The sequence below is a fragment of the Leptosomus discolor genome, chromosome 1 (genome assembly GCF_034619465.1).
Source record: "Leptosomus discolor isolate bLepDis1 chromosome 1, bLepDis1.hap2, whole genome shotgun sequence".
NCBI classification, from domain to species: Eukaryota; Metazoa; Chordata; class Aves; order Leptosomiformes; family Leptosomidae; genus Leptosomus; species Leptosomus discolor.
Window position 1 is genome coordinate 96,374,318 of NC_141391.1, and position 15,956 is coordinate 96,390,273.

The 15,956-nt window shown below is 42.7% G+C and overlaps 1 protein-coding gene across 1 annotated transcript in view; it reads right to left on the bottom strand.

Annotated features, from left to right (window-relative positions):
* Positions 1–12,938: 12,938 nt before the first annotated feature.
* LOC104343669 (amine oxidase [flavin-containing]) overlaps positions 12,939–15,956 on the bottom strand; it is a 33,214-nt gene continuing 30,196 nt past the window's right edge. The window contains exons 12-14 of the mRNA XM_009947623.2: positions 15,185–15,296; positions 13,505–13,567; positions 12,939–13,094 (exon numbers count right to left, since the gene is read on the bottom strand). Coding sequence (XP_009945925.2) covers positions 12,939–13,094; positions 13,505–13,567; positions 15,185–15,296 — 331 coding nt within the window. The remainder of the gene's footprint in view (positions 13,095–13,504; positions 13,568–15,184; positions 15,297–15,956) is intronic.

The window sequence follows — 15,956 nt, forward strand, 5'->3', positions numbered from 1 at the left end:
TGGAGACCACACGTCCAATGGAAGCTGCATACTCCCTCTTCTTCTCTTTTACCAGATGAGTGTTATTTTTGGAGAGAAGTGGTGTGGACAGCTGTGGAAAGGGCAAAAGTTGTTCTCCTTGTGATTTTTCTTTTTAGTACCACAATTAATGCATCAAATCTACTGCAGTTGCTACCAGCAATACAGAAATAAATCACCTGTGGGGGCATTTTTCAAATTTGCCTTTTCTGTGACCATTTGTTTTGATCCACCATGATAATATCAGTGTTATATTCCTAACACAGGGAAGGCAAAATGCAGATCATACCTTTCCCAAAAGGCAAAGAGGCCTCAGAGAATGCATTCGTTTCCACTCACTGCTTCTTTTTTTACCACACGAGATAATAAATACCCTTATGTATTCACCTCAGTTAGCAGCTCAGAATATCCTAGGTTATTCCTATAACGTTCCTGCTGCACGGAAGACATTAGCGTGCCAATCAGACATAGAATTGCCAAATTAATTTTCAGATGCATTTGAGTAATTATTAATCATCGCAATGTGAAACTTAACCACAAGATGGATGAAAAGAGGTAATTAGCATGAAGCAGCTCGCTAAACAGTGGGAGGGGAAGCATGAGTGGACTTTATTCTGCCCGCTACCAAGCAAACATCTGCACTTATCCGTTCTGCAGGGTGCCTGCGTTAGTGCGGCGTGGCCATGGTGTGGTTTGCAGTTACTTTCTGGCCCAAGAGCATCCGATCCAGCCCAGCCGTTTGCTGTTAAAGCGGAGTGAAAAGTCCCTCTGACTTGCAGCAGGTGCTAGCTGTTATTTTCTGAATGGCAGCAGCTTCCTGGCTCCCTGTCAATTTGCTGCCCCTCGTTTTGCTTGTAATCTGTACCGCCTTCCTCCAATAAGGAGAAATATATTTGAGGCTTGAATTACTGCCTTGTAAATTACAGTAATTGGATGCATCTGCCTGTTCTGCTCTTACTATGTACATGACACACTTAAAATAATCACTTTAGTGTTTAACTGAAGTCTGGAATATATGTTTCACAACGTACCATCATTATGCAGTCTTTTTGCCATGGAATGTGAGCATTGTATGTGTCCCTGAACTCAATTGTCATTCAACATGGGTGCAATGTGCCTTTCAATAGTCCTGAAACCTTGATAAGAGGAGCTCTTCTATAAACTTTTCTTCGGATTCTTTCTTGTGTCGTTTTTTGTGAGTTTGTGGAAGGTGGGTGTTTCTCTAGTGTGTTAAATCACTAGGCACATCACCTGCAGCAGCCACCAAACCCTTGCTCTGCTCGGTATGATCCATATGTATATGCCAACAGAAATACCTGCCTATGCAGGATGACTTTGCTTCTGTCCTCTACTTCAGCCACATTCGTATGTCCTCTCACTTTTTTGTACAAAAGCCTTGTGGACACCCTAAGTGCAGACCAATCTCAGCCTTGGTGCTGATGGGCTCCAAACCAGAAGCTATTTGCAGAGGGAAGGGGTGCTTCAGGCAGCCCCTTGTCATCAGCTGTGAGCAGGTGCTCACGGTGCCAGTGTTAAGCACCGCACAGAAACGGTTGTACAGACACTATGTGTCTCCTGAGCTCCTTTGTTCGTTGTTCGCAGCCATTCTGTGTGAGGATCAGCCAGCCACTACTGGTTTCTCTGGGGGTAAAAAAGCCCAAACACATTATTTATAAGACTACATTTTCAGCTTCAACTTTCCCATCTACCGTGAACTTACACATGCACTTCAAATTACGTTCGCTGGAAAGGAGAGAATAGTCTTAGTAGGAAGCAGCGATGTTGGATTTTGAACACACTAAACTGTAGTATTAAATGCTTGTTTAAAGGATTTTTGACAGGTTGTTTGACAGGTCAGTTTAGCATCCACCTTAGGAACATTTTTAAGGAGAGAAAAGTGACTGATGTGAATTGCTGTTTGACTCGAGGGCTCCCTGCTGAATATGTTCTCCCCAGCTCCAGCAATTACCAAGCAGGGATTCCTGTGTGCTAGGATTACCACGTGCATGCAGCCTGGCACAGCCACAGTGCCCAGCCGAGGGCTCAGGGAGGGAGTACAGGCTTGCTCCTGACAAGCCTTTTGTGGTGTGAAACCCTTCTGCACCGTTACACACTTCCCCCAGGGCGATATTTCCATCATCTGAAAAACACTGCCCATATCAAAAAATATTCATCCATATATGTATTTGTGGCAATTAGAGCCATTCATTTTTGTTCTGACTTTAAACTTGGCATCTGAATTTCACAGCTTTTGTGTGCACATACAAAAGGGACCCCAAATCATCTGGAGTACACCCATAAGCTGACACCGTCCAGCTTTGCTTTTCACCTTACCCATGAGCATTTCTATTGCAATTTGTTTGGGTTTTGAAGTGCTAGTTCAATTCAGCTGAACTAGTCTCAAACTGTTAAACAGGACCAGGTACAATGTTGCCCACTTAGCAGGGAAAAACCACATCTTACTGCTGTGGGAGTGGTAAGCAGCAAATTAAATGAAAGAGGTTGATAAAAATTGACATTTCTGAAACTCCTGCAGCTCCCTGGCACCACGCTGCTGCTGCAAAAAAGGGCAGGGTTTGTTAGAGATTATAAACCAGTTTCCATCCTGCTTTAATGCCCTTTCTGACAATCAGAACAATTTCCCTGTTTAAACATTAAACATTTAGCTTAAATATTAAACAGCCAGGCATGTTTCTTAAACCAATTTTGAAACAGAATGGGACTGAGTTTATCAGCGCTGACAACTCTCAAGCAAGCTGCTGCTGTTACTAAAACCATGAGGCTGAAGCACCGTGGAAACACCTCTTTCTGCTGGGGACCGGTTGGAGTCCTCACCCGGGCTGTGGGGTGGGAAAGCCTTAGGTGACCTTCCCCAATCAGGGGTGCTCAGTGCCCCAGCTTTTGGAGAAAGAGCCTTGCAGTCTCTTGGCAGAGGTGGGAGGTGCTCCGTCCTCTCAAAGTAAGGGGTGAGACGGGAGAGGCCAAGGTCTACAGTAAGTCCATCAGCACTAGGGTGGGAACTGAATTGCATTGACACACCTGAGAGATGGGAAAGCCTCAAGTGAAAAGGCTGCTGTTTGATACTTGGAAATAAAGCAAAGACCAGAGCAAGCACTGGCAAAAGGAGCAGCAGAGGGGAAAGAAAGAGAAAAAAAATTAGACTAATCCTCCACACTAGCAGTGAAATAAGAAGCACCACGGAGCAGATAGATCAGGTGGTCCAAAAGAAGCAAGCGGAGATGATGCACATTAGAGAACCTGCCTCTTTTTTAATTAAATTGCTGGTATTGCTTACAGATATCACAGCAACTGTGACTAAGCCCCTCACAGCACAATTAGCATTTCGACACCTTCGAGAGCCACAGAAATCAACACTGGGGATAGGAAAACACTCCTGTGGGACTCCCATGCTACCCATCTCCTCCCTGCCCCGCTCCCCTTGGCTGCAGCTCCGGCCTGTGCAGGGCATCACGGCTGCCCCATCCCTGGCTGCCATCAACCAGTTCATGAGGATGGGGACCTTGAAACAGGACAGGCTGCTGGGCCAGCAGGAGCTTGATGGGCAGGAGGTGTGGGAGGAGAGCTGCTGGCTGGCTTTTTTGCATCATCAGCCTGGCAAGGGTTTCCTTCCTTCATCACCTGTCTATCATGCAACCTTCAAAATGCCTGGCTTGGGAGCTGACAACCCAAACCCCTCTGGCTGGAAACCCACCATGTGAGAGGGATGGGAAGGGGCCACCATCATGAGGACAAAGTTCTGGGTTGCAGGGGCTGCATGCTTTGGTGCAGTGGACATGAACCTCCCCCAGGTCAGGCAGCCGTGCTCCTCATGTGGGGCAAGGAAGAAGTCTGACCAGATTCACCTGGGGTACATCCAGCCTCAAAATCCACCCTGGGCAAGCAAGTGGCTTGGTCTCTTCCACGGTCATTCACCAGCAATACTTTCCAGTCCATGTTTGATCCAGCCCCTGGTTTTGCGCTTGATCTCTTTTCCCAGGATCAAACATACCCCCAACCACCAGCACAAATTAGCATTATATATTTGAATAAAAATACCACCCAGGGCGATGTGCCAATGTTGCGCAGTCTGACGGACTGTAACATGCAGGTTTCCCACCAGTCGGTTCCCACATCCCATTGACCAGGTTCTGCTGCCTGACAGCAAGGGCTTTCGCCGGCCAGAAACCGCGCTGGGAACAGGCTGGGCACTGGTCTTGTGTTCTCTGCACAGAGTTCAGCTCCCAGTTCCTGACAGCGGCCTTAAGAAATAGACAAATTGATAAATCCAGAGGGTCCTCTTCTGTGGAAACATTTAGTCGATTCTCTTCTTTTCCTTTTGGGCTGTTTCTCTTCCACAGAGCAGTTGGAAATAAACAATTTTGCTTTGTAAATGTTCCCTGCAACAGTTGCTTTCCATACACACACACACAGAGAAAGGAAATTTCATCTTGGTGAAAATCCAGAAGGGGAAATTAAATGTGCTCTTTGTTAGTGAACTGTAACTTTTTTTTTCCCCACTCAGCTCTTGCACTTGGCAATCAATGCTTTGGGCTCCAGTTGCAATTCCTGTTCTGCTCTTTATTTGTAGTGCTTGGCTTCCCAGTTTCTGTTCCCAGTTTCTGTTCCCTGTTTCTTGCTCTCTTTGTTTTGTTTTGTTTTGTTTTTTGCATCATCTTACATGGCAGAGACAGAATAAGCCAGGACACATAGCAGCAGCAGGGAGAAAAGTTTCTCAAGCAAGAGCACGTTACTTGTGAAAGGGAAGCTTTAGCAGAGCGATGCTGGAAGCTTGCTGGGTGCCAGAGGAGGTCAGCAGTGCCTTCAAGCTGCCCGTCTCCTCTTCCAGGGGCATTCGTCTTGCCCAGTAACCATCACCCATGATGGAGCCCTGCTTTCCTGGAGATGGCTGAACACTGGCCTGCCTGTGGGAGGTGGTGAATGAACTCCTTAGTTTGCTTTGCTTGTGTGTGTGGCTTTTGCTTTACCTATTAAACTGTCTTTATCTCAACCCACAAGTTTTCTCACTTTTACTCTTCTGATTCTCTTCCCCTTCCCACTGAAAAAGGAGGGAGTGAGCGAGTGGCCAGAGTTGCTGGCTGGGGTTAAATCATGACAGTCTTTCTCTACGAGTTGTAACTGTGAGCTCCACTGCCACTCACAGTACAAGACAAATTCCACTCGAGATGAGGTTGAAAATTAAGCAAAGGATGTAATTACTGCTTGTGTTGGCATGTGGACTTTCATGGCCAGACCATTCACTTGAAAACTCCTTGGATGGTACGCTGAGTACCATAATTTTCACCAAAACGCTGGTTTTGGACGAAAACCAGGATGTTCAGCCGAATTACAGAAGGCAGAGCCCAGCATTTGGGGAGGGACTACTGTTAGTAGACACCAGCTGCAGACAGCTGTGCTGAAGCCTGCTGGGCGGATGATCTGCTGCATAGCAGCAAGTCTCAAGGCTGAAGCACAGGCTGCCATCTTCTGGCTATGTAATAGGAGTATTTTATCATCTCGCAAACAAAAAATGTGGCAGAAGCTTAACCCTTTGATTTGCAGATAGGTCTCAGTGGGTATTTCTGCACTGGTGCTTACCATCCCTGTCGAGTAGCCAAAATATCGAACCCTTGAACGGAAACACACTAAAGCAAAGGGATGCAAGTCCCAAGCTTCAGGCCTCAGTTCTCACCCATCTCCAAGCTCTGATATGCCACATTGCAGGAAGCAGAGAAAGGCAGGCTCCATCCCTGCAGTGTCTGCTTCCCAGCACAAGCCAGTCCCTGGCAGAAATCAGGACAACGAAATGGCTGTGGCACTACCCCTTTGCTGGCACTGCAAGACCTCCTCTGAAGGGCAGCTGAAGTCTTTTCTGCTCCTTGGCAGCATGAAGAAGCTGAAAGAAAAGTGTGAGTACAGATCCTAAATGCACCTGAACACTCCCCTCCTCTGAGAATGGGGTTTCTTTGGGGACAGTTTGCTTTACAGAGATAGGTAGAGCTGTTGGCTCAAACATGCAACCTCTGAAAAAGCACTCAGGACAAACTCCAACTCATAAAGAAATTATTGGGAAATAAGATAGTTTCTAATTTAGTTTAATATTCTCGTTCCACTTTGGGCTGAATTGGCAAGTGGAGGCTGAAGTAACATCTCCCCTTAATTTTGATTAAGTGCAAGCATGAATTTCAGTTGTTTAAGACAATGACTGCATAGCCTGATGGGACATCTCACTGCCTCAGACTTGGAATAGAAGTTTCCACATCTGAAATTATAATGTAATTTTTGCTAAATGCAACACTGCTGTGCAAAGTGTTTTCTTACAGCTTGGAGCATATGCAAATGGAGAGCGAACAGCCTGAGAGCTGACAAGGATGCCTCAGTGCATTATTAATATGCTGCTTTTTCTCCCCTCCTTCCTATCCGAGCATCAGAGCACATCTGAGTGCAGTGTTGAATCCCATTAGGTGGTGGTGAAGGAGTCAACCAAACCATTTGATAAACCAAATCAGCCAAAGGCTGGTGTTTCTGCTGGGTACTGCTTCATCGAGCGCTTCTTCAAGGAGTCTCTGCTACCACAGGGAAATGGCACTTGATGAGACTCCCCCCAAACTTACTACTGGCCTTCAGTGACATTATGCCCTTGGGCAGGTGAGGCTGGTCTGTATTTGCTCAGATCCTTTCTGCTGTAGGTCAGATGAATGGATCGCTTAGATTTGGATGAGGCTTCCCCCTCACCCCCCCCCCCCCCCCCCCCCCCCCGAAGTTGCAGGGATGGAGGGCAGGAGTCTACAGAGCCTGTAGATACCAGAGTAAATGGACCTGGAAGTATACTGATTATTTTGTTAGGGCCATTCTGCTAAGAAGGGATTGCAAAACTTGCTAATAGAAAATTCCCTGTGCCCACAGCAAAAATCAACCCTGGGTGAAAGCTAAGAACCCTTTATTTCTGCATTAGGAAACGTATCTCTCACATTCTGTCAAAACACAGACTGAAACTGTCTTTGACCTACAACAGATGCAAAAAGTCAAACCAACTTTCTTTTCCTCCTTCAGCAAGGTCAGGAAGAATGGAAAACAGCATAGCACTGGATAAAGGCCCAGTGGACAAGACCCCTAGTGTGTGTTTCATAGCTTATCACAGCTATTTAAAATTGATTTTTGAACTTTTTCTAGCCTAGCTTCAGCATCGCTTATTGCACAATCTGAGGCCAGTTTTGCCTTTCATTCTTGGATGCTTTTTTCCTGAGGCGACTCTACAGGCCCAAAGGGAATTTCTCCTGCCTTGAGCCAGAAGGCAGAACTCATCACTCCCTCAAACATTTCAGGATTTTCTTCAGAGTGGATTGGTGAGAAGAAAAAATGATCTTCAGTTCTCATACTAGAGCTGAGTTTTGTATCATTTAGCCAAATAATTTGCAAACACATCCTATCCTCTCTTAAAAAATAAGTGGAATTTCCAATGGGTTTCTCAGGAAATTATAATAGTATCTTCTATAGATGTTATACAAAATTCCCCCTGGCTGACATAGTCCCTTTGACTGTACACTGAAAGCTTTATAAATAAATAAAAATAATGATACTACTACCACCACCATTTCAGTACCTCCTCTGGGATAGCACAGGATGGGTCTGAACAAAGGGTTAAAGAGGTAGTTCAAACCTGACCCGAGGCAGCAATGAACCATTTGTGAGCTGCTTTGAGGGCCTGTGAAATGCATTGCTGGTTCCAATATATTTCTTAGGGGACGGATGATGCTTTATAGAGCATGCAAAGGATTAGTTGAGGATATTTGCTTTCACAGTATTTGTGCTCCTTTATAACTTGTAAGTAATACTGAAAGTTAAGCCTATACAAAGAGCACTGCATGCTTTTGATGTGTTTTTCACATGGATGGTTACGCTTTTTCCAGTGTTCATAGACTACGTTTTTGTGAAACACAGGTCCCTTCCCAAGGCTGAATTTGTTCTTTGGTTACATTATCTCTCTGAACTGCCAGATGAAATCAAGCCAGCAATTTTTGTCTCTCTTCTTCCATGTTTTTTATGTTTACACCACACAGTATTTGGTACAAGTCTGTTTCTTCCCATGCTCAGTTACAGCTGCATAGCACCTGTTCTTGAGTCTTATGAGCAGCTATAAAACATGTCCCTGCCCATAGGCATTCTGGTAAACAAGGTGCTGAGAGAGGTATGTTCATGATGGGGACAACATTCCAAATCCACCTACAGCAATAAAAACTAATTCTTAAGTGTAAGACAGTTGGCCATCTATATGTGAGGAAGAATTATTACCAAATGTGGTTTGCTTGGGTTTTCTTGGGGGGGGTGGGGGGGGTTTGGGGTTTTTTAATCCATCTTATTTAAGTCTTTCTTTACTGAGAAAAGGCAAAAGATACCTCACTGGCTTCAATATGAAATGCAAAATGTTGTATTACTAAGTAATACTCACCAACACAACCAAGTCAAAAGGGGCTTCCACCAAAGAAAAGCCTCAAACAGTAAATGTGACATGACAATATTTATTGATTCTAATTAAGGTTAAAAAAAGTTCACAGCTGCCAGATAAAAATATCTGCAGAGCCTATTGAAAAGGGAACTTAAGAAGGAAACCAAGGGAGACAGTCACCACAGAGGCACTTGAGAAAATGCTACAGCTAAAAAAGGCACAAATTCATCACACACACAGCATATATAGTCCTGCAAAGTGAAGTCACTCTTCCAAAACACAGAGGCAGGCATCACTGAACACTGACCTGTACATGACCACAGGAGACACGCTATAAGTAGCAGTCTATCACAACGCCTAAACGATTTGACTGTAGAGATACTTCAAAAGCAAGACTGCTTTGGCCATCTCATTTTTATCTCTATTGAAGAACAAGTGGTAAGATCAAGGTGGTTTTAAGGTGGTGGAGATGGGAGATGGAATCTTAGTCCTTTTAAAACACAGGCCGGGTTTATCTGTGAGCATTTGTAACCTGCGATTTAAGTGGGTTTGCTTCTTGCCCGAACAGCAGTGGCAGATCTGTTGTTTTTTAATCCAGGGTCCCTTTTGTACCGAAGTACTTATGGAGGACATACAATTCCTTCTTCCTCAAAAATATTTTTCTTTCATGTCTCAAAACCAAAATCTTAAAATTTCTGCACTTCTGTAAAGTCTACCTCAGTGAAACAATAGTCCCACTAAGGACACAGGAAGATTATTTTAAAGGAAATCCCTAGCTTCTCCTCCAGGCCTTGAGTTCCAGTTATGGACAATGCTCAAACATATACTTAATTGTGATTAAAGTCTTTGTTGTATTGACAGCAGATGTGCTATTTGGAATCAAGATCTGCATTGAAAAAAAAAATGCACTAGTTAAAGGAAAGACAAGGTACTGCCTCAGATCGTTATTATTGAGTAGGTTATACAATTTGCTTTCAAGTACTTTGGTTAACACAATTTTCATGCCACGACCTGACATCCTTTGCAAGATACAGTGGCTATCAGAACAGTGTACAAGCAAGTAAGCCTCTTTTTTTTTGCAAACTCTTAAGAGCTTTACAAAATATGCATAACAACACAAATCAGTTCCTAAGAAACAAATACAATTATTTCCATGGTTGTTCCTATAATACATTTTATGAAGCTGGTAAACTGCTGGAACTTTCATGATAGCAGATTTCTCAAACATGTTAAAAAATTAAGAATATAGCACAACTGGTTACCCACTAAACCAGAATTCATTCCTCTCTTCCAAGGACTGGCATGAAGGAATTTTAAAAGTGTAAGCCAGTGCTAACAGTTCCCGCTACCCACGGGGAAGCAAATTGATTCTCTACCTATGTTTATCATTTTTCTCATCACATTGGCATCCACATACACAAAGTGTCACGTATCCTTTTATGTGGAAGATGTTGAGAAAACAGCAGCAAATACTTCTTTTTAGTCCCATAGTGATGATAAACTCCACAGCATAATTGTAGCAAGATGTGGCTGTAAAGACAAAGAGAGCATTCCTAATGCTTTGGCAGTCTGGAAGGATGAAGACAGAGACTTTCAAGTGCTAATAGAGATGTTGCAATCCAAACCTCCCAGCTCCATCAGATTTGGCTAGAAATCTCAGGGGATCCAAGTTTAATCTGAGATTTCAAGTTGCATCTACTCTTAGTTGTGGCAGAATAACATGAGAAACGCTTTGTGGGTTTTTTTTCCATTTTTGTTTCACTTTGGAACTAAGAATAAGAAAGGTTTATAAACACTTTTTTTTTTATTGCTCGATCTCATTAAAAGCTTTAGTTATGATTCAGTTCAGTTCTAACTATACCTAACTTCTGTTTTCACTTGTTTTTTCTGCCCCTGTGGCACCCAACATTCTCTGGCTAGACTGGGAAAAACCTCTGCCAGATTCAGGAGCAAAGAAGAGAGAGACATTTTGGACGTGAATAAATCCTATTTATCCTCATTAGTCTCATGGATCTGCTTCCCTTTAGAGACCTGCAGAGTATTTCTAGGGCAGAAGCAGGACTCCGATTCCAAACAGTTTTGGCAGAGAAATCATCTGCAAATGCAGCAGTTCTGTATACATTAAATATACCGTCTAGCATTTACAAATATTAGGCCAACACTTTAAAAATGTCTTCCCAAATTTAGGTTCCATGTTTATTTCTGGCCTGAGAGCTGTCTGAGTTGCAAAAGCACTAAACTTTCGCAGTTCCCATTCAGCTTTCAGTTCCTAATTCATTTAGTAAATAAATCACACAGAAAGCCACATAGAAGCACTCTGTGGTAGGCAAAAGTCCCAGCCAATTAGTGCTCTACGTGATACAATGAGAAAAGCCATATGTACACTGCTGTACTGTTCTCTGACTTAAAGATCTTTATGTAATTTTAAAAAGACTGTTATGAGGATATTCATTTGTGATAAAATCGAAGCTGCTGCTACAAGAAGATTTTTAACTGGCACATCAAGTTGAAACGAATGAAACCTAAGGGCCAGAAACTGATGCACTGCCTACAAATATTACAGCTTTATAAGTAGTTCAGTGGATTTCCACGGGACTATTTGCAGAATGAAGCACTACTCCGCACAAGCAAGATCAGATGCTAGCCCAAAAAGTCTGCCTGAGACTGGTGATACAGTTCCTCTACCATCTGCTCACACTAGTTGGTCAATATATCATTATACTTCCCTCCATGGCTTTTACTGCAATGTAATTTTTTTACATATAAATTGGCACTGGTTGAAGAGAGATGTGCAGCAAACATGCTCAGAAAAATTCCAGCCATCTCAAACTTTTTGTACCAAATCCTGTTCTCAGTTATACCTGTGTCTTCCTGTTTTGTGTGCAGACGTAAAATAGCAGAAACACCTAGAACAAGGTACAGTCATGTTGTCAGGTAGACACTAAGGCTTTAGCGGTCAGGCTAGTTTTGTTTTGTTCTGTTTTTTCTTGTTTTGTTTTGTTTGTTTGGTTTTTTTCCTCTTTTTTTACATTGCTTGAAAGGTACCAAGCTAGAGAGGGAAGAAGCACTTGCACGTGACTCTCCAATCCATGGTTCTCTTTGATCCCTCTATCATTTAGGTCCTCTATTAGTTACCAAAAACACACAGTCAGTACAACACCGCACAGCAGGCAGAAGTGGAAGCGCTAATCCCATCAACATGGTTGTTAGGAGAGACTGAGGCTTTGAATCAGCCAAGCCGTGTTCAGCATGAAGCAAGTGTTGGAGGGGGGGGCGGTGCGGTTTAGTTGGGTTTTGTTGCTGTGTTTCTTTTAATGCTAATGCTACATTTTCAAATTCATTGCACCTTACCAGTCAAGAGAGCCTCAAGGTGTTCAAAGTATAAATTAAAGTAGATGAAAGAAAGGAAGGAGATAAGAAAAAAAAAAACAAAACACAAACGTTAGAGTTTCTTTTATGGATGGCTTTACGATCTCCTGGGGCAGGCAGAGGTTAATTTGTTGTCTTGCTATCCTGCAGCAACTTAGGGAGCTAAAAGAGGACCCTGGAGGCAAAATGAGCCAGACAGGGTGAAAAAGGTTCAAAAGGCTTTGTCTGTACATCAGCACAAGGTTCCCTGTTCACACTGAGGCCCTGTTCACACTGAGGTCCAACAGCCTGATTTGCCATACTGCTCTACACACCTGCTACAGTCTGGAGCCTGCCAGTTTTCTAGACAGAGGAGATCTGATCCTGCATGGGGATGGACTTAACTGGGACACATGAGCTGTGCCATTCCAGGTAGTGTGAACACAGCTGGGGAGCCTGAAATCCAGCCACATTGCCAAAGGCAGTGAAAACATTGTCCTTTAACTCACTGTAGGACAAATATGCCACTGGAAATGCCAACAACCTATGGCCACACTTGCATAGTTCAGATGGATAAATTTAGCCTGATTTGTCACTTAGGTGCTGCCTGGGCTCTGGACATCTCGGTCCAGCAGTCTGCATGAACTAGATTATTCTTTAAGTGATGGATTTCTTTTCTCAGTCTACCACAGAGGAAGGCAGAAATCCTTTCTTTATAACTAGAGATGGAAGTGCCTGTGAAGACTTTGACTTCAGGGTCTCATTCAGATGTAAGTGTAAAAACAACTGGAAATTTCATTAGAATGGGCTTCATAGAGGTATTTTGTCACTTCTGTTCTGAGATCTGGATAAAAACCTCAGTGTGACAATGCTTGGCAGGGTATCCTAGAAATTCAACAACCAAAATATTACTGCTAGAAGTAGCCTTGAATTCAAGGGGTTGTTTTTCAATATGAATCCCTTTCCTTTATCCCTCTCCTCTAGACTCTCCTTTCTACTGTTTTCTCCTCTTCCTCAGTCCTGATTTTGAAGTCAGGGAAATACATGACAAAGAAACCTCCAAAAAGAAAAAAAAAAGAAAAGAAAAAAGAAAATCACTGAAGTGTGAGGCTTTGTGTTGGCACCTTTTTCAGTTTCGAACTAGAAGTCCCTTTTTGTAGGCAAATAACCCAGCTGCGGCCACAGAGGTGAAGAAAGTGGAAAATCCAAGCAGCTTTAGCAGTCCTGGCACAGATGGCAAGTTCCTCTCCCAGAAGGTTGTAGTGATGGGCAAAGCTGGAACATCCTGTGGGGAGAGCATGCATTACCAACATAACATCCCCACTGTGAGAGGCAGGATGCAAATAGAGATATTCTTGCGGCAGAAACAGAACTACGCTGGAGCAGTTCATGTTATCAAGAAGTACAGTGTATCAAAATTTTCTGCTTAGTTAAAGGGAAGATGAGGAAACACACGGAAAGGATTCACAGCCCAGTTAAAAATTGCAGTTCTCTCTGATCCCACGTTACAGATTCTCAGATGGGTGCCCTCTGAGCTTCTGTCATGTTCCTGTTTATGGAAGGGCAGTTTTAGTGATTGAGGAAAAGTTTACGGTGGCTTTGATTTAGTGGACTTAAAAACAGCCAAGAAAATTTTATCTCATCAGCAAAACCACAGGAAAAAAAAAAATCCATTTAGTCTACTAGAAGACTTACTATTGACTCAGGCTCTGGCTTCCAAATTTCACTGTCTGGGATTTTCCTCATAGCAAACAGTATCTGAAAACAAATAACATTTCTAGTAAGTACTAGTCGTTCTCTGAAAGGTAAAAAGAGCTGGCTTCAATTTTTGTTTTAAAATGGCATGATGAAGATAACAATTGAGCACATAAATTGCTGTGTATTCAAATATTAAAAGACAACTCTACCTCTGTACAACTTATTCCTGGGGAGGCCTGGTATTTTGTAAGACTCTCGTCCTAGTGGAAAATAGAAGCAGTAACAGAAAATCCTCTCTATGCTTAGTTAGTCCATGTGAGATATTGGAGCTTGACTAGTCCCATGGGAACAGGTTAATATGAATATGACTAAGAGGTAAGTATAGACTCAGGGCAATGCATAAACCAGCTACTGCATGTGCAAGCTATATAGCCAGGAGTAGCTTGTTTTGCAAATTTTACCAGGATGTAGGAAGAGAAACAGAACCCTGTGAGCAATGACAGACGGCCACTTTCAGCCAGAGCAGAGGCAAGACTAAAAAGAAAACCTACACAATGGAAAAATAACCAAAGTATCAAAGATATCAAGAGATCAGCAGGATAGCAAAGATTACCTGAAAAGATAGTCATGAAAGAAAGCAAATAGAGTAAAAGAAAATGGAAGTGGTGATATTAATGTTTTTCCTATTCCAGGCACTTGTAGATTTAAGATTTGCCATCTTTTATGATGGGCTTTTATTCCAGACAAGATTCATGGATCCTGTCAACTTCTCAATACATGAGGGTGAGAAACACCCATGCACTAGATTTTAAACGTATTTTCCTTTCACAAGTAAATGAGGAAAGGAAAAGATCAAAATTTTTACCCGTCAAGCTCATGTGCCAGCTTCTCTGCTGAGAAGCAGCTCTGAAGGTTCTGCTGCAATGCCCTTACATTAGAGAGGTCAAGAGCACTATCTCTGGAAGCTTTCAGGAACAGGTTAGGTACAACCTTCAGAAATGGGACAGTTGATCCCTGTCTTCTGAGGCAAGGGTATGGGCTAGACAAACTTTCCAGATCCCTTCCAGACCAATTTCTGTTCCATGACTGTAGTCTTCAGCCAGAAGGTTTGCTTCACCTCATAAAACAAAGCTGAAATTTCTTTTGCTGCTCCATAAACTGTAATGTTCCTGAAAACACTTGAGGGATTGGCATTTTCTCAGAAGCAAAATATGTTTAATGACTTTATACAAGGCTGTCTCAATGGTATATCACTGTGTCAGTGGTATTGTTGGAAACAGTCGAGGAAGAGACTGGCTTGGTGTGCAGAGCTGCAGAACTGAGATGTTCTTAGTGAAGCTAACGGCTGTGATTTCTCAGTACAATCTCTAACAAAGTGCCCATTTGGGTGAAAAATGACTAGGTGAGAATTTGTGACTTCTGTAAAAGAAGAAAGGATTTAACTTCTGGAAATAGGGAAGAGTTTGATGAAATAGCCAGAGCCATTCCTAAGCATTCCAAATCTAAGTGCAAAACCTTCCTCCTTTTTGAAGTCTATCCCCTTTGCAGGGATTTGCATGAAAATTTCAGAATGCCTGAAGCTGTCACCACTCAGTTCCCATTTCACTTCCAACCAGAAGATCTTTCATCTTCTACAGATATTTGATGGTGTCCCCTGTTTTGGGCTTGTGTCTGTACCTCTCTGGCTGCTCTTTCACCAGCCTGTACAGCCCCCTCCATGTATCCGCTCCACTCTGTGGCTGTCTCTGTGCCAGCAAAATAGATCCTGCCAACAGGCTGCCGAATAATCCTGGAGGGGGACAAGCAGTAAGTCACATCAGCCATACCAGTAAAGACAAGTGAAATCCTTGGGTTCATATTAGAATAAACATGTTTTAAATAACAGTGGGCACTTAAAAATAGTAACTTTGGGTGAGCTGAGCTGAAGAGGGAGTCTGCATTGCATTTAATTTCTTACAGTAAACATATCAGTGTTCATACTTCCTAAATGTTTACACTGCTTGTAGGTGTAAAGAACAATGAGTTTGAGATGAGACTTATTTATCTCAAGATTTTAGCCCATGTCATAAATACCAATGCTAGACATTACTAGTACAGTGTAGCATTCTGGAGGTACATCCCTACGATATCTAAAGTAACAAGCAAATAATAATAAAAAAATTTTACTCCATTTTTGCCAGAATTTGCAATAACTATTATTAAAGTTACCTTAAATGCTAACACCTCCATATGCTCTTCATTACAACTGCTTTATTGCTCTAAGTTCTTTTTTTTGGTGAAAATTTCTACTTCAAAAGTAGATCTATGCCACCACATTAAAACCTATGTATCTGAATCCAACTACTGATCTGACCAGTAAGCCTCAGTCTATTTGGCAAATCTTATTTTCTTGTGAAAACTTATGTCACAGAGGACTGTATACAATGACACACTGATTACTATATTAAGC